The 20,093-nt window shown below is 34.1% G+C and overlaps 1 protein-coding gene across 1 annotated transcript in view; it reads left to right on the forward strand.

The window, feature by feature from the left end:
• The window catches only part of LOC134748731 (limbic system-associated membrane protein-like), a 123,042-nt gene that overhangs the window by 18,300 nt on the left and 84,649 nt on the right, over positions 1-20,093 (forward strand). Inside the window, exon 2 of the mRNA XM_063683506.1 lies at positions 2,797-2,894. Coding sequence (XP_063539576.1) covers positions 2,855-2,894 — 40 coding nt within the window. The 5' untranslated portion in view covers positions 2,797-2,854. The remainder of the gene's footprint in view (positions 1-2,796; positions 2,895-20,093) is intronic.

Consider the following 20,093-nt stretch of genomic DNA (forward strand, 5'->3'; position numbering starts at 1 on the left):
TATGGCCTGACTTTTCGAACATGACGTTACGTTCGTGGTCACAGGCAGACTCACGCCAGGTCAGGTCAGTTTGTAGTTTGTACGATTAGGTCCCGTGTTAGTTCACAGAATAAGTAATAGTACTGTTAGTTTTAAAAATATATGTATATGGTTCAAAAGTTAGAGGGAGGGAGTCAGGTTTGTACCGTAAACATGTGTACAGCGAACTACGAATGACTTCCATTCATAAATTGAGTACTCGTATGTCTTTATCAGCTGTGTGTACATATTTAGTATTTGACATCCATCCATTTTCAAATAAGAAATGTTTTACGGCTGCCACTTGACTGTTGCGCATACAGAATACGTATTATTTAAATTAGAATGGATGGACCTTAAAGTCATCTTATATTATGCTCCATCTAGTTGATAAGTAATCTACGGTCGCAAAGCGGCTCAGGAGAGCTCAGGATACAGAATCTCAACAAGCGATGATTGCACAAACGCGTATGTAGCAGGCTCTCAAAGACCTCCTTTGATCAAAGAGTTTTGGAGGCGCGTGAATATTCTCACATTCGAGGATCGGCTTATATTTGCGTCATTACCTATCGTAAGCCAATGAACTTAATAGAGCTCCTTCAAATGAGACATCAAAGACATTCGTCTTTGATTATTTAGCTTTTTGCCAATATAAAAAGCTTACCAAGAAACTTGTATAATTTTTTGTTTTAATTGTTATCTTTTATATTGTAGCTACGAATGATGGACATACAATTAATTCTAGAATAATGTAAAAGAGACGCACTACTTCTAATTTTTTATTACTTAGGGATCTTGTTCCTATTCACACGAAATGACTTTGTTCCTATTCAAGTCCTGTATTTTTGTATTTCCATATATTATTTTAATATCCACATTATTGTGATAAATTGCTCTTTTGCTACCTTTTTTACTACATTTTATTATAAAATTCAATATGTGTCATCATCATCCCTATAGTAGCGGATGAAACATCAGGACAAAAGTATCTGCCACCATGGAATACTTTTCCAAATAAGTATATATCTACAGTTCGCGTTCAAAGGTACCTATTTCTCACAATGTACTATATTTGTTCTACATCTACATATGTATATGCAGACATGTCTATGTGAACTATTAAGATATATCTCACTTTGTTAAAGAATGGCTGATACTTTTGACGCGTAGTTGATCCGTTACTGTCGATGCTGACTATGCAATATTAAACAAAAACTGAAAATAGGGCTCTCAAAATTGACGAATTTAATGTAGAATCACTGATGTGAGAATTTCCTCCTGAGTGTAGGTCTCTATTATATCTCGCTCCGCTCTGATTTCCAGTAAGTAGATTCGCTTTTTCCCGTTCGATCGAGCCGCGGAAAGGGGTGAGGTCTCGACTGGATTGATTTATAGTGTACCCAATCGGATTGAGAGGAGTGTATTACTGATCCTTTATCTAAAATATACCTGTGCAAGTCAATACTTAAAAAGTTATTCCACTCCAGTTTGTTCTATATTGATAATGTTTTAGTCATAAAAATGATTTTAAGTAATGAAAATAATGCCATTAATAAAAAAAAAAACAAATTCATGTACAAAATGTCAGACATTTTAGTGAATTTTCATCTTAAAATACCAAACTATTATACCTAACTTTCGAATGGATGAGTACAAACATATTTCGAGCAGGAGTCCATAGTTTAATTGTAGGTGCATTAGAGATTCAAACGTCCAAAACGAGGGAAGTTTTGTTTTAGAGATTAATGATTAAATAATTCGCAATACATAAGTATACAGGGTGCCTTAGCCATTGGACAAAGCCTAATTAATTTTTTATTAGTTACCTACATATACTTAATTATGCACAGGGACCGGCCCGCTATCCCTTATCGGGGTTTTATAAGGGTATTGCATAAGGCTTAACTCACCATACCCTTTGCCAGACGAAACCCTTTGGTTTGCTTTTAAAAACCCTTATATAAAGCTACCACATTTGAATAATCGGTAGCCCAAATACCCTTACAAAACCCTTATCATCCGCTCACCAACACCTTGCATATTGCTTATAAGGGTTAGCCTTATAAAGGGCTTCCCTTTTAGCATATAAGCGTGCTAATTTAAGTCGTCTACCTTGTTCATTAAGCACGACGGCGGCGTTCTTTGACTAGGCACGTATTTTCTTTCCTTTTCATACACTACCGTAGATATATACTAATCCTGTCTCTTTCACGCAAAAGGAAACCTTTATAAAAAGCGCTTAAAGATAAGGGTAACCCTTATTAAGAGCTAGCCTTATTTTTGGTTAGCTTTTCGGTAAAGGTTAGTCAAAGGTAAGGGTATGAATGGGCTTGCAGTTCAAAATGGAAAGTCTTTCAATGTGTTAGCCGTGTTTAAGTGTCGCCCATTGAAAGGGTTTTATCGCGGAAAGGGTTGTCCGGTCCCTGATTATGCACTTATTGCGAATTCTTATTAGGTACCTATAAAACTTATCACAGTTCTACTAATTGGTTCTGATATAAGTAACTAACTTTCTTATTTCTTTTCGAGTGAGTGATGATAAAAGTTAGTGGGACTTCTACTAACGATGAATTAAGGAGCTGCCATCAAATCTTTCCTAGTTTCCTCTTCAACTAAATATTATTACTACTTTTATTTACTACTCAAATATGTTTACGTATTGTTATAAGTTCTTGTTTCCTTTCCCGAGTGATATTTATTTAGTATGTTCTTTGTTATTTGTGCGTAATTGTTGTTTTGGTTGGACGGAAGGATAACATTAGTATTTATTGTTTGCAGTGTCGGAGATTTCGGAAGTGATTCGGGTTGATAATGTGAAAATATAAGAACAATCACGATGAGGGTTGCTGCGCTGCTGTGCTTATTTGGATATTTAGGTAAGTTTTTTTTTAAATATTTATTTATTTATTTTAAATTTTATTGCACAAGAACAAGTACAAAATGCGGACTTAATGCCTTGAGGCATTCTCTACCAGTCAACCACTGGGCCAAACAGAAATTAGTTAAGGTGGGTGCAGTGTGATGCGAAAAAAAATGTTCTAAATATAAATTGTAATACTAACGCCAATATACAAACTAGTAATATTTATATACTATAATACCTTTATAAACTACATAAATAAACAATATAAATACATATGCAAATTATTAATAATATATTATACAGAGCCCGTGTGAACTGTAGGGGACAATCACAAGAATTTAAACTGTCTTGAGTCATACCTACTAACATAATAATTTTATGGTTTAACTCACGCGCAGGGATTGCATACCGGACTGATTTTTAATCTGGCCGGATTTTGGCCATAATCCAGCCGGATCCGGCCGGACCGGATCCGGTTTGAAATAAGGGAATTAAATTTAAATAAATGTAATATTTTCCATTTTTTCGCATAATATGAGAAATAAAGGATATATTTTCAATTTTATTACTACTATTAATTTGAAGTTAAAAAATAAGTTTCTTATTAGATACTTAACTACAATAAAATAGAACATAGTAGTAAAAATTGACAATCACACTGTAAAGACAAAAATTTATATCTACTGTCATTTATTTACAAATTTACGTAAAAAATTAAAAAATTATAAGATAAGAGAAAAAAAAATTAAAAATGTAATTTGTTTCCAAATCCTGATGATGGAATATGGGGTGTGAACAGGAACTCCTTGATTTGATACGTTTTCGTAACCGATATTTAGCTGAATTATATGTAACGCTGACATCAATTTTAGTAACTAAAGAAAATATTTTACTTTTAACCAAAATTTATATGATATAAAGGTCCATTATTATATTGCCCTTATTTTTAATGCGTGAAAGTAGTGATCAATAATTATCATTAAGAAATCCTGCACTTTTTTAATTTACAAATATTAGTACAACGTCTTTTAAGAAGGAAAATATGGGGAACACATAAACGACACAACGATCTCAAAAATAAAGTGTAGGATTGAAAAACATAGTGGAAAGGGAAAACCGAAGAAGTTACATCGATCAAATAAAGAATTACATATATATAAAGAAGAATAGACGTTGAGTCGTATGTATTAGGAGATGAAAGAAGAAAAAATTTAATGGAACTCACAAAAGTTTCTCTCTTAAATTTGAATAAAATTGAATTGAAATTTTATTATATTTTTATCATACATACAGTGTGGAAAAAAATAATGGGCCCTGGAGGGAAAGTGCCTTTAAATCTTAAGTTAGCTCATTTTACTTATAGGAAACATTCTTTTTCATGTATTTATACAAATATTTATGAGCCCAAATCTATTTGGCGCAGTACCGCCGCTTTAATCCTGACTCTTTGTTTAGTTTTGAACTTCTGTCACAACATCAAGATATAACATTAACCTTCTCCTAACATAGGTAAAACACAAATACCTTTCAGTGCATCTTGTTCTTTTATTTTTTCCTTCTGTTATGGTATTTATGTAATTGCCAGTGCCACCAACCACCAACATATTTCCTCTTCTATTCTCAATCATCGTCGTATTAAATATCTTCTTTTCTTACTAAATCTACAACTTTTTCATTTGTTCTTTTTTGCATCTGTTCAACGTTTCATCCGTCACCTTTACCTTTTTTAAAATCCATAACTGGTGTTGCGCTTAGGAGCATATTTGTTTTTCCGGATTCGGTCCGGATCCGGTGATTTTTATCAGATCCGGTAGCTCGTAAAAACTGCCGGATCCGGCCGGATTACCAGATCCGGATTGCAATCCCTATTTGTAACAATATGAAAATAAGGGTATTTTTATATCTCCATTCTTTACACAAGTAAGAAACTGTTTAAATAAAATGGGAACACGCCTTCCGTGTTTCACTTCACCAGACTTGCTTGAGTATTTTCAGTTTGAATATTCAAGCATTTGCATCGCATTATACGGACTACGAATCTACTTAAAAAACTTAAACGGGAACAGAATATTATTTCATTCCGTTACTAAGTTCATATGTATTTTAGCTACTCGGCAGTTTTCTTATGCAGCCAAGAAGTAAGCATGTTGTTATTGTTATACCTACCTACTTACTACTCTGTCTGTGACTTTTTCCTCGTGACAAAAAAAGGTTTTGTATTTCAAACTTTCACCGTATACCTTTTTTGTGTTCCGTAGTCAACTATGAACCCTTATAGAACTTCACCCTGTTTACGTTTAGGCTGTTGACGGCCAGGATGCAACTGTTTAAAAAAGTATTTAGAAGATAGAAGGTTGTAGGTTCACATTTAAATTTAGAGCCTGTTAGTCTATTGGCTCTTATAAATTAAAATTTTATAATATCTGTATGGTTACGGAATATAGCCTAGATTTTTTTCTTCATAATTATCAGCCCGTCTGCTTCTACCACACGACCATGTTTTAACATATCAAAAGTTTTACACAACAATATAACGGTAAAATTGAGGAACAAAAATGTAAATCATTAAATAAACAGGCACTGTTTTGACGTAAATCGATAAACATGCATATTCTCAAACAGGTACCTGATGAAAATAGTAAGAGAATTAGATGAAATAAAACACCTTTTAATTTTTAAATTTTTGCTACTCACCATTTAAACGAAGGACAACACGATTCGCCAGTTGTACGCTTACTGAGCGTCCTGGGACGATAGTTAGAATGAGCTTCCGAGTCTCACCCCTCTTTCCTTAATATTATTTATAAATAAATTTGTTTTATAATGTTACTTTATCCTAAATGTTAAATCATCAAACTCCATTTCAAACTTAAATATTCTTGTTTGAGTTGAAATTTTACACTTTCGTATTAAATTTTCTCAATTAACAGTTCGATACTCAATTGTTTGATTAATGATTTTGTATGGCATAAGTTATATTAAATTTTACGATCCATGAAAGGAAATACTGTTACTCTTTGTTAGGTTAATTATACAAATCCAAATTATACATTGCAAAGTTCCCATGCCATGTATGTTCTCGTTTTTTTTGCACGTTTATTTCCAAACCTTCTTACAAATCCCTTTTATTTCTATGAACCTTGAAATACTTGCATATACTATGTCTATATGCTTCTTACAGTTAGTTTCTATTTCTATGACACTTGAAATAGGCGCGAAATTGACGTAAATTATTTATATGAAACAATAGTCAACAGTTAAGAACATTGAGTAATAATCCCTATTCTGAACGGGAATTTTCTAAGTGGAAAAGTTTGCAGAAATGTTCGTAAATTTTGTGAATGTTCTGCGACTTGCAAATTCCTATTTTGGACGGGTCATGGTGCATTACTAGTTTTAGGTAAATAACTATGTTGCCTGTTGTTGCTTAGTTCGCTATGTTAATTATAATGTATCTAAATTTGTTTTAATTATGCACAATAAAGAAAATATTATTATTATTATATACCTATGTTTGTGAATTAAAAAAAACAATAACTATATTTTTAACCAAAGCCAATTTACTTACTAATAATTATTATAAATATGGGACCTGTCCTAAAATAAATACTATTCATTAATTCATTCATTATAAATGTGCAAGTAACTGTCTGTCTCTCTGTCTAATTGTTACCTCTTTCGCTTAGACCGCTGAACTGGTCTAGATGAAATTTGATTATATCAAATTTCATCCTGAGAAAGGACATAGGACATACTTAGTTTTTATTAATCATCATCACGATCCTACGCAGATGAAGTCGCGGGTAGAAGCTAATCACAAATATATTAAATAGAAAAAAAAACTATGTAAAATCCAAGTTAACTATATAACTAGGTACCTACATTCAATTAAAAACCGGACAAGTACAAGTTGGACTCGCCCACCGAGGGCTCCGTACAAATTTAATTTTTAGCATCTGTTGTTATAGCGGCAACAGAAATATATCATCTGCGAGAATTTCAACTGGTTAGCTATCACGATTCATAAGATACAGCCTGGTGACAGACAGACAGACAGACGGACAGTGGAGTTTTAGTAATAGGGTCCCGTTTTTACCCTTTGGGTACCGAACCCTAAAAATCTAAATACTTCTCGCTTTTCTTTATAATTTCTTGATTTCCGGAAGTAGCTTGGATATACTATAAAAGGAGAACAATAAATTAATAGACAAGCTGCATTAATCGCAAAAATATAGGTTTAAAAACCGAGATACCGAAATTAAGTACCGGTTAGTAACGTATAATACAGATATTCGATTTTTTTAATCACATGTAGAATCCGCCTTAATGTTTTAAATCGGGAAACATAAAGGGACTGGCTTATTTATTTCATCCCCGACCGTAATAAAATGTGTTTACGGCTGAATGAAACGAAACCGAAACCACCGGATCGGAGCCACCTTTTGTTCGACACATTATCCCACTTTGTTCTACACATTATCCCACTTTGTTCAAGCAATAGTGCAATTACATCATTTATTCGGACCGTAATACTGAAGTCCGTTTTGCTGGGTAGGTAAAATCGGCCCCAACAATGAGACACCTCATTAAAAATCCCATGAATACGTTGGGATTTTATTAATCTTTTAGGGGCCAAATTAAACGACAAGTAGGGAAACTAAATTCTATACTTTTCCAATATTGGTACTAGTGGTTTATTGATCACTCCCAGTTTTGACTCAGCTACTATCGCTCAAACTAGAGTGAGTGCAATAGAGAAGTATGAAGTATCGCGAAAAAGACATGCTGCACCGAACCCAAGTGAATGAGATAAGAGCAAGCGAATGATGACTATGGCTTAAATACTAGATGCCGTGTTTTTACGAAAATATATTGTTAAATACTTATTGTTTTTATTTCGCTTTATGCGATGTAAATATTTAAATCAAGAATCCTCAAACTGGTGGAGTAAAAAGCGAATAGCTTTTAATTGTTTGCGATAAACTCAAAAACAACTGAACTGATGAAATTTTCATGCGGTTTTCTCCTATCAATAGAGCGATTCTTGAGGAAGGTTTTGATGTATAATTTCTAAAGGTTTACCCATGCGAAGCCGGAGCGGGTCGCTAGTCAAAAATAATTATTCACTAGATAAAACTAAAAACTCGGCTTCATATCAGTTAAAGTTAGATCATAACAGAGAATATACGTTTAGTTCAACTTTAGATTTTTTTCTTGGAAATAGGTAATTATGAAGCTTGTTTAAATGTGATATTTTTATTTTAGTTCTTCCAATGCAAAGATTCCACGAAGCTTTGCGTTTATTTTAATCTAACGTTGATTGGAAAACAGAAAAAGGTTTTAAAATCAAATATTTGATAACGAATTGCCAGTCGTATTTTTTGCCATGGATAGTTTGCAATTATTATTTTAAACTTTTTTTTGGCAGCAGTTTACAATTTCCCATGAATTCCCTGAAGTTTGATTTCTAAGCCGATTCTAAGGATCTAAGTTACTAGAGCTCATATTGCAATTTCAGTAGCTTAAACTAACGTTTGCATATGTGGCTTGACCATTCACACATGAAATTTGCTTGATACACCTAGCTAACATAAGCGGTTTAACCTGCCGTGAACATGAATGCAAGCAGGGGTGTAGGATCACTAATCTTACTGTCTATGCATTGAGCTGTGAGCACTGTTAGCAGCATTGCACTCGGTTTTACCTATGAGGGTAACACTGAAAGTTTTTGGAATATCAAAGTGAGGTATAGATTTTTTTGCTGTTCCTTTTTTATCGTGTATGCGTTTTTCTATTGATTTTTAACAGCATTATGCTAGGTTTCACACACTAGAGGGTAATTCTCAATGTTTTTGGAATATCATGGTATGTAATTTTTTATCGCTTTTCAATTATTTAACGTGTTTATATTGGATAAAAACTGATTTTCATCAAGATCGTATCAAAAATAAAGAAATGAATAATGGCGACTGTTTTGGTTAATTTTGACATTAAATTCGTATTGAGGGTCCTCAGATATCGATTTTCATCAAGATCGGGTCGAAAATAAAGAAAATCAAGATGGCGACCCTTACGTTCAATTTGGACTATAGATTTGTGTTAAGGGGCCTCTCGGATCCTCAGATATCGATTTTCATCAAGATCGAGTCAAAAGATAGAAATTCAAGATGGTGACCATTTTCGTTAAATTTTTACTTGAGACATCCGCGTTGAGGGGCCTCTCGAGTTTTTCTGAAAAAAAAATATAATGGCAATTTTTCAATTTATCACTTCGAATCCAGCTCCTGTTGTTCCTAAACGCATGAAGACGAATAAGGATATTATGGGGGTAAAGTTATGCAGGGATTATTTGGCCGATCGGATTGCTATTAACGTGCCCCTGCCTCCATTATTTACGGAACGATTCCAATCAATTTCGATATAGACACGGGATGGAGTCACAGATGCCTGCTTACTAATAGATGGAGTTTTAGGCCACTCAAATTGTTATTACATTGTGTCTTTGCATATTAAAAAAAATCAGTGAAGGCGCACTCCGTGAGGAAACCTGCATAATTATTATACCCGCGAGACATTGCAAAGGTGTATGTGAAGTTCCGAACCCGTTTTGGGCCAGGGAGTGGAGAATATAGAGCTTGAGCTCGGCTTCGCCTCGGCCGACCATTGCATGTGATCTGAGGTTTTCTTATTTACCTACTGGCCGAGGTGTGTATACTATTTTTTTGTTCGACGGAGCCGAAAAGCGGCAACTTTGTTTAGCGCAGCGTGCCGAAAGTTGACGCTTTCCGCACGTAGAACAGAAAAATCATTTAAACTATGGTTGATAACGGGTTTAATTAGGTTTTTACCAATTGATAGTGATTCAAAGGAAAGGTTTTAATATATTATTCGTTAAGGTTCTGTGAAAATTGGTTGTAGTATAGTCATAATGTCTACATGTATATATTGCAATCATAATATCTACATTGCACCCGTGCGAAGCCAAGGCGGGTCGCTAGTATTTTTTTTAAATAAAAAGCTATTAATTTTTACAAAACTATGCTTGTCAATTTTGATTACGATTATACACAATATTATGCAATTTATTTTATTCTGTAGGTAGTCAAATGTTTAACTGTTGTTTTTGTTCTAATATTGAAGTAGGGACTAATATTGCAGGATCTATTAGAAGGAAATCTTTCGTTAGGATGGATTACATAGATAATTCTTTGGAACAATATAGGATGGATAAATGTTTATTTTGTCTCTATTTTGAATCTGATGGGCGTGTTTTAGTGATGGACAGTTGATAGTTAATCATAAGTGACATGCATTAATTTACTTTGGAACGACGAACATGATATTTAAAAAAAAGTATTTTATTGAATCCTGGTTATGTTTGAGGTATTTTTCCCATTGTAAGGAAAAAGTTGTAGTTTTTAAATTGTTCTATTTGGCACAGATAATTAACATAGTAGGTAAATAAAGTTAAATACCTAGTAATTATCCCGGTAAGGGCATTTATTTGTGTGATGAACACAGATATTTGTTCCTGAGTCTTGGGTGTTTTCTATGTATTTATGTATTTGTATATTATATATATCGTTGTCTGAGTACCCATAACACAAGCCTTCTTGAGCCTACTGTGGGACTTAGTCAATCTGTGTAAAAATGTCTTATAATATTTATTTATTTTATTTATTTTATTTATTTATTACGATTTTTATTTTTAATTAAAAAATAAATAAATATAGTACGAACTTATAAGAACAATGTACATTTACAAATATAAAAGACGATTACTGTAAATCCTAAAGAATCATTGAAATAATTCGATAATTACCACCTGATTTATGAAAAAATAATTATATCAGTAAATTCATGACTGCTCGTGCCTAGAGTACATAAATTCTAATTAATATGGTTCAGCATTTCTGAATAACTTAGCATTTCTACACACAGCTGGCTTAGTCTGAAATTTTCAAATGTGACTTTATTCAGGTGATTTTTCGTAATCCTGTAATATTGAGTAGATATCTAGTGATGGGATGTGTCAGGGTCTCCGGTAATGAAATGTTGTGTAGTTTTGAAAATGCCGAAGTTTAACAACATTTTGAACAAGCACACATCCAAATATACATCCTATATTTTTATTAACTAGGGTTTTATAAATTACGTACTTAGAAAAAAAACAGATAATTATTACAGTAAGAAAAAACATTAGCCTTAAAATAACTTTCTTCCATTCACGGTGTAGGTAATATCTGACTTTACATACCTTTAAATTAATGAGTGTGAAGAATAACGCATGTGATAAAATTCAGCTGCGTGGAATTCATTTTGTGCAGAATCGCGAATAGGAAGAAAAAATAATGGCATAAACATCGAATAATCCCATTAGAGATTCTAACTGTAAGTTTTTAATCACTAATTGACTTTGTTAAAATTTTCCGGCGTTTTTTCCTTACTCGATAGTGTAGGCCATGCACATTTTATACTCGTTTGCATCTTTCCTGTAGACATTGCAAAGATAAGGGAAGCTAAAGCTATCATTTTCGCTGCATTTTACTTCCTTCCGACATCCGATATCGGATCGGACAATGTGAAAACGCTCTAATATAAACCAGTCGTTTACTTTTATTTCAATGTCTACAAAAGTGTTCTTTTTCTAATATGACTGTGTTGTGTTATGTGTTGACCCATGACGTCTTATTATATATAGGAAAGTTTCCGTGGCACACCACCATAATACCTAAGTCATTAGAAATGTATCGGAGTCTCATAAATTTAATCCGTGTCATTAAGACTGAACTCACATAGTTTATGGCGCGTCTACGAATTGGATTGGAGCAGAAATACAGTAAACAACTTCAGGAACGGCAATTTGTCATCGTATTTATTTCAACTTTTCGGCACTGTTGATACAGTTTCAGCTTACTTTGTTATTAATAGTAAAAAAAGTGGACTGCATTATGGAATAAAAAATTAAGCGACAAAATCGAAATCGTATTCTAATGGAGGCCGCACATCAGCCAGTAGCCAATGTTAGTGTTCCACTGGGGGTCCGGTATGTTCGCGACTGGAATGTGACCTCTTTGTAAGATTTTTATACTTTTCTTGTGTTCTACGTTAAGGATTAATTGTCAGTCTGCCTTGTCACCTACAAATATTGTGCCGTATTTTCTTGTTTAATATGTTATTAAAATAATTAATTTCTAATAGGTGTTTCTATCATCTCATCTCATTATACAGTCCACCGTTACCTAGTTATCTATGTGTATACTGTTTGCTTCTAATAAGTTAAAACTTTTTTATGTCAGCAAGCATGCATGTTTTTGTTCATGACTTCCATGTAGAACGCTTCTGTTTCTTCAAACCTTTGTTCGTATCACATGAGAAAACTAGTTTGTTCATATTATCAATAAAATTGATGTATTTCGCCATCCTGAAGAGCTGAGACTTACTTATGTTTAAAGTTCACCGTTCATAAAATATATGTAAATTGTCAGTAAAATATTTCAACTTTCGCTCTGCAGCTGAGTCGTAAAATATTCACGAAGTTCATACGATAAGAATTTGTTACGTACTTTGAGATTGTCTGCTCATATATTTTAAAATAAATTATATTATCTTAACTTAAAAATAACAATACCGAAAGGAATCAAAGAGCTTTGTATTATTACTTATTTTATGATAGGTAAGTAGACTTACACGTTGTAGTAGAAAATTTGTCATAAAGTGGCGCCCAACGTGCACCGTGGGGCAAATAGTTTTCTAATGTTGTTTCAATTATTTTGGTAAATAATGACATATTACAAAACCGAACCTAAAACTTATTACGTAAGATTAACCGTAACCGGAAGAGTTCCCCTATAATAAAGTGCTTACTACTACTGCCAATACTACTTATACTAGTCACTCAGACTTGCCTGTAATTCGGTTAAAATGCTTACCAGAACGAAAACACGTTTAATACAAAATGTAAAAAAAATACACTTCTTATCGTATATTGCGTAGAAATTTTAAACTCTCGCCATCATTAAATTCTTTGTTACTTTGCGAATACAAGTTCAGTGTCTACAAAATACATTTTTACGGTGAGTGACTTCGTAATTTCTTTAATTTTTTCGTTACTTAAGGCGCTTAGAGTCTATACTACCGTGAAATAAGTTGTCATTTTAGGGTTAAGGACAGTAGTAGCCTTGGTACCTCTCACTAGAAAGCTGTGTTAAAAAGTGGCGCCCAACAAGGGATGGCCACTTTTCTTGAGAACATGATTTTATACTTAATTTTATATGTATCCTTTTCGTAAATGCGACAAGTTACGTTGCCTAAACTCACCTTTTATGAATATCAGCCGAAGTAACTTCATATAAATTTAATGGCAAATGCCCTTGAGACTTCAAAGTATTTTTAAGGTACAATCTCAATAATACAATCTCATTAAATATACATTTAAAAATAGCGTAAGTATTTTAATATCTTAGGCTTTAACATTTAGATTTTAAACCTTTGCTATATTTTTTTGCTGTATATGGCGTTAATTAAAACATGTTATTGTTTCTCACAACTATCTGTCTTACTTTTGGACTATGCCAATTGTAAACCATTATTTTCGTATCTTCTTTAGTGGCAATCATTTTAGGAGCTTAATTTTTTCAGTACCTTATAATTTGCACTACCGGTTACCATAATATATGAATTTTTGATATAAATGTATCTGTACAAACGATAATGATTAATTGAGTAAGATACACCAACACCAAGTAGTACAAAATTCGTTAAAAAGTGGCGCCCAACGCGGGCGGATACTTTTCTAAAACATTTTATTCCTATTTAATGCTAGTAGCTGTAAACCTTACTGGAGTTCGTAACACCTAAATCAAAAACACCTTATATGGTTATCCAACCTGCTCATAAGCGAAACGCTTTTAAGCTATGAGAAGTAATGTATTATATAAATTCCGCTAGTATCTCTCGTCTCATGTAGGTATAAGTAAGAGCGAATAAACTATGACTGACCAAATATTTGATCCTCTCGGCTCTTTCTATCAGGTGAAACTATGGTTAGTCGTTGGTCTGTTTTTAGGGTTCCGTGCCGAAAGGGTAAAAACGGGACCCTATTACTAAGACTCCGCTGTCCGTCTGTCTGTCTGTCCGTCTGTCTGTCGCCAGGCTGTATCTCATGAATCGTGATAGCTAAACAGCTGATATTTTCACAGATGGTGTATTTCTGTTGCCGCTACAACAACAAATACTAAAAAGTACGGAACCCTCGGTGGGCGAGTCCGACTCGCACTTGGCCGGTTTTTTTTTTAATAATAAAATCAGCTGATTATGCATGTGGTTAAAAGAAAGAAAAATGTATGACTGTATCTGTATTTAATGTTACGGAAATGCAAAAAAAAACATCTTATTATAAGGTATACACCTGAAAACATTTTTTTTTAAATGTGTACCCATAAACGCTTCTTACCCATTTCACCGAAAAAATTCAAGTCTTTTACATTAACTTATTCTCATGGAAATACCCGTCTCAAACCGGCGTACAGGCGGCGGCGTAAGACAGTAAAGTACAATACCTACACAGTATCATAGAATTTCACCAGCGAATTAATCCAGGGCATTTCTCTCTCTTTACAGGAGGGTTGTGATGTGACAGACAGACAGTTTCAGCTTCACAAGGGTCTTTTATGCCCCATCAAAGCCAGTATAATCCTATTCCATGATTTCACGATTCTGTGGAATCAGCGTTGGCATAGATAACTTTTTATAAATTTCACTTTATATATCATATAATATGAATGCTCATAATGCTACCCAAAGGTTGTCTGTAAGAGATCGCACTTTAACGATAAGACCGCCTGTTTTCTGCCTCTATCTTTATTCAATCGTTTTTATCTGTATCTTTTACTGAGGTGTGCCATTAAAGAGTAGGTATTCTATCTATCTATGCTCATCCTCAAGCATACCATGAAGTACTATGAAATAATTGTATACTAAGTCAAGTAGGTAAGGAAATATTCTTCATTTCACCATATATGAAGAAATCAGAAACAATGCAAAAAAGGCGGTCCTATCGCTATGATTGATCTCTTCCAGACAACTTCACGACAATACAGTCCATGATGTTATTCTTGAAAAAAGGATACTAATAATAATGCTAGTTTGTCACTCGAAGAATTTCCAATTCAAGCTGGTTTTCCAACAGCTGTTGGCAAGGTGGTGGAACGTGGTGGTACTTTTCTCAGACTTTCCTTCTTGATAAAGTGGAGAAGCAGTCGCATGTGTACTAACATAGATCAGGAGACATATCCTAAATCTGGATTTGTTTTAGATATGATCTGTTAGTATCAAGTGTCATTTTTTCAACTCGATTAAATTAATGCAGTTATTAATACCCAGGTGTAAATGTACTCAAATGTACAAAGTGCATGCTCATAGCAAAGTATGAAAGCACCTATGCGTGAAGAATAAGATTTGTCAAAAATGGCCCATCGAGTCGGCAGTAACATGTGAGTTCGGGGCGTCAGGTGATTCATTGCGGCATGTCACTGCCATAGAAAATGCGTTAACGCAAGTCAAGACCGATTGGATTTGCGCTTTGACAAATTTTCATGCGGGCTCAAAGAGCGAGCTGGAAACGATCCCTATTTTTTCGAGTACCATTAAATGGGGGAAATTGGGTCAAGATACTCTCCTTCATTATATTAATGTTTCTGGCAGGACTGTACTGTTTAAACAGCGTAAATACACTATTCTAGTAAGACGAACTGAGTCTTAAGGTCAGTTTAAATAAGCTACATAAGTTGTTAATCGTGAAAAATTGCTGTCTAATGTTTACCCTCGTGCATCAAGGAGGTAACCCCAATTGAATATTACTACTCTTAGCGCCACTTGCACCATCCCACTAACCCGGGGTTAAGCGGTTAAACCGTTAACCAAGTATTGGTAACCATGGTAAATCCAGGTTTAACCGGTTAACCCCAGGTTAGTGATATGGAGCAAGTGGGCCTTATAGGTCATATAACCTTTGGATTGACCCACGACGCATAACAATTAGAAATAACATAGATTTATAAACCTGGTGTTAAAAATCTTTGTGTACAAAGTGCAAAATCGATGTTTATTATCAGTATTGGTTAGACAGGGAAACTTGCATATTTAAGATAGGTACGCAATCGGGGAAACGTCTCGATATGTACAATTCAAATGTCGCACTAACGTACAAACCTATACTATATAATCTTAATGGACTCCGGATAGGACACGCTAAATTTAGGCTGACTAGGCAGTGACAATGCATACGTATTCTCATAGGAGCGCCATACTGATTGTGCATGATAAAAACTTAGCGCGGCCCTACTCTAATTGAGGGTTTTTTTTCCGTGAGAAAGGAACATTTCACCAATGAATTTTAAATTCATTTTCATTCTCGTTTAGGTGAACATAGGCATATTATACGCAAAAATATGTATTTCTTAAAAAAAAAGATTGGATTTGAATAAATATAATTGAAATGTCTGCCGTTGAATACAAACCTAAACCAATCAGACAACAGAAATAGTAGATTGTTAACCAAGGGATGAAGGGAACTCATTCCAGACGAAGTATAGTTAAATATCAGAATGGAAATTGTATAACAAATCCATTTAAAACCAAATTTTAATTATTTATCTTAATAAAATGAAAAAATCGTACATGAAATCTAAAATGCTCTAGTGCAGAAACGTATCACTTTCTGCACACTTTTTAGAACAACAATGACCCTCTTTCAGAGCATGAGAAATGAAAAATCATTTCCTACATTTACTTGAAAAAACGCTGACGCAGTTACTGTAACGTTATTTGATGTAGGTTTTATCTCCATCGACAACTCGTTTTATCAGGCGAGGATAGTGAACGTAGGGATGTACTGGTAATAATCGGAAATATTGCGGAATCGTCTACAATATTCAGATCAGTTATAAAATATCCAAGCAGTTTAATTTTAATCTAAATGAAAACACGATGAAACCTCGTTAAATTGGTAAAACAGAATCAGCAGACTATTTTTTATGATATAGGAGGCAAACGAGAAAAGCAGTAAACCATTACCGTAGCCCATGGACACCCGAAACACCAGAGGGGTTGTAAGTGCGTTACCGGCCTTTTAGATGGACGTACGCTCTTCTTTTTTGAAGGTTCGAAGGTTGAATTATTGAACATGATAAAACATACCACACACATGAAATTAGATAATATTCCAAGAAAATGAGATATGTCTAATTTACGAAAAGTTTACTTGTCAAATAAAACAAAAAACAGGGCATTCTTGCCAGTAGAAATATTCCTGGGAATAATATTGCCAACTTCACTTCACTAGGCACGACAAATGCGATGCTCATCCAGCTAGATAATTAAATTAACAACGGAAAAAATCTTATACGGAAAATACGGAACATAGCCTCTAAGGAAGCACTTTCGAAAATGAAATGTAATGACATTAGTGAATTCGATTTCACAATTTCGCTTCTCACATGAGTGGATCTCGATTTGAATGTTGCTCAGTCTGTGTAAGGATTTCGGATTTAAGTATTCAATTTGTTAATACTTAAGGCAACTGTTTAAATACCACATTTTGATTCTTTATTGTTGCGGTTCGTAGCTTTGAAGTATATTTAAGAAATCGAAAGACGAATAGGACGTTTTGCTGCCTAAACTACTAGACATAAAAAAATGGAATGGAACTTGTATGTACAAGAAGATTTCAAATCAAATTTGTTAAATGCGTAGTTGGGCAAATTTATATTTCCACACAAAATAAGTTGTAGTAGGCAGAATTTTGTATTGTTTACACCGCTTGTAACTAGTCATCCGTAGATATTAAAATAATTGTATTATTTCTACTTTTTGATTACGCATTCGAGACTGCGGGACCTTGGGCTCGAGACTGCGGGACCTTGGGCTGTGGAGGCTAGGGAATTTGTGAGGGATTTGGGTCGGCGGCTGAGGGACAGGGGGAGCTACCCTCGGTCCGGATCGTACCTGGTCCAACAGATCTCGTTGGCCATTCAGCGCGGTAACGCTGCCATTTGAGCCAGGTACGATGCGTGACGGTTATTTTATTTAAGTTGCGGATATCATCATTGGTATTTTTGGGACGAAGCATGTTGGTGATTTGCATTTGTAGCCACCTGTCGAAGCCTGCGTTGCGGATTTTTTTACATGTAACTATATTATTTTTTAAGATTTTCTCAAGTGCTGTATTTATTGTTTTGTGTGAATAAATGGATTAAATTTCCCACCTTAAAATAAATAACGCTTAGGCGCGTATGTGCGCCTCAAATGTATCGTTACAAACAATTGAGTTCATGTGTATAAAACGCGATAGTAGATTCTGTAGATTTATGTCCACACATAAATTATTGTTTAGCCCATTGGGGGTTGTTGTTGAGCTGTATATTTGTATACTACATAGCTTACTAACCTACTAATACTACAAAATAACTTATATAGTATATAGTCAGACCAAGCTTACTTTGCAGCGAGTTTGAAATGACAGTGTGAAAAAAATCGTGTCCCTTGTGGCAGGCACTATCACACTTTGTCACGTGAAAGTTGGTAAAGGGCGCATAAGGCAGCAAAGACGCGTTCTCTTTTCGTTCACTTTCCACTGATTAAATATAAAATAAAGCTTAAAATAAAAAAATGTTTAGGCACAGTTTGATAGATTATTTTGTAATGATCAAAACGTTATATAATAATTTAAAATTCAGATGGAGATTTTATGGGAATCCCTGAAATTTCCAGATTGCCTGAAGACGTAAACACGCGGTCAATTTATGAAAATTATACTTTACAAAAAGTATGTCCAATGCAATCTAATAACCTTTGCCAGAAGCAAAGAGGATATAATAAGATAGAGCGGTACTTTCATAGTAAATTTTGTAACCACTGTAAATTCACTGCCATCTATCGACACACTCTAAAACTAAAAATGAAGATTTATAAAAATACGATAAAATGTATTTAAATATGGATTAAGAATTTTTTTAATTTGCATTAATTATTTTTACGAATTTGACCCATGTTCTTTCACTGATATGCGTTAAAATTGTTAAATAACAAACGAAACCGTCAACGCCATCTATACGACAGTAGGCCAAAGCTAGTAGCGCCCTCTGATCAAGAATCAAATTTTCTTGATTTTCGAGGCACGTTTTTTCCTTAGACTGTATCCATCTATTACGGAGTTATATCTATCTTTGCCAGAAGGTTCAATTGCTTGTTTTAATGAGGCCTCTATATTACCGCAAATTTTGTGACCACAATTTTTTTTACTAGTTTATACCTGTGATATTTGAAATAAACTCGATTTATTAACAAGCACTTTATTATTTAATTAACTTACAACCAGTCCGCCATTTTTATCTGAAAACTATATCAGAGCGAGACCGCGTATTTGGTTGCGTTCTCAAATGGATGCATTCTCACACACAAAAAGATATTCCCCCCCCCCCAAACATTGCATATTTTCAGTTTCGGACGAAAACGTAAATTTAGACAATTGTGCAGGAGGCAGGCTTGGAAAACTGTAGACTATGTATTTAATCAAATAAACCCACGTAAAGTATATATTATATAAAAGATGAATAATCAAGCTACCGAATTGTGCAAGGCTGATACATCTTTCATATGATTAAAATATAAATAGCATTTAAAAACGACATGAACAGGGAGCGTACTTTTGACGTGTTTTTTTACGCCATTTTTCCCAGTGCTATAAGGAATTCTGCAAAACCAGAACAACAATGTTTATTAGTTTGTATTGTAAGCTTATCACTTATAAATAAGCTTTAAAACTGTATACATGAATAATTAAAAATCGCTACCTATTTTATTTTATTACGTGAAAACTGGTAACAGAACTTAATAACCAGCAACTAGGTAAATATTGCATACATTAAAGAAGCCAGCCGCGTCAGCATCTCTTACGTAGTTTATGGAGTCGTTTACATTATATCGATTTGTGCCTCATGACAAGCGTCAATAAACGTCGATCAACAATTTTCATTGGGATTTGATCGTAATGGAGCATTGTTATCGATTGCCTATTGAATTATAATGTAGCTTGGTCGAGCTTCCGAGCGAATCAGCCAATGAGGCTCCGTCTTGAATAAGTTATACCCCAAGTTGGTGCCGCTTAATGTTTTTCTGTTGATTACTTACTGGTAGCAATTGACTGAATGAT

The sequence above is a fragment of the Cydia strobilella genome, chromosome 17 (genome assembly GCF_947568885.1).
Source record: "Cydia strobilella chromosome 17, ilCydStro3.1, whole genome shotgun sequence".
NCBI lineage: Eukaryota > Metazoa > Arthropoda > Insecta > Lepidoptera > Tortricidae > Cydia > Cydia strobilella.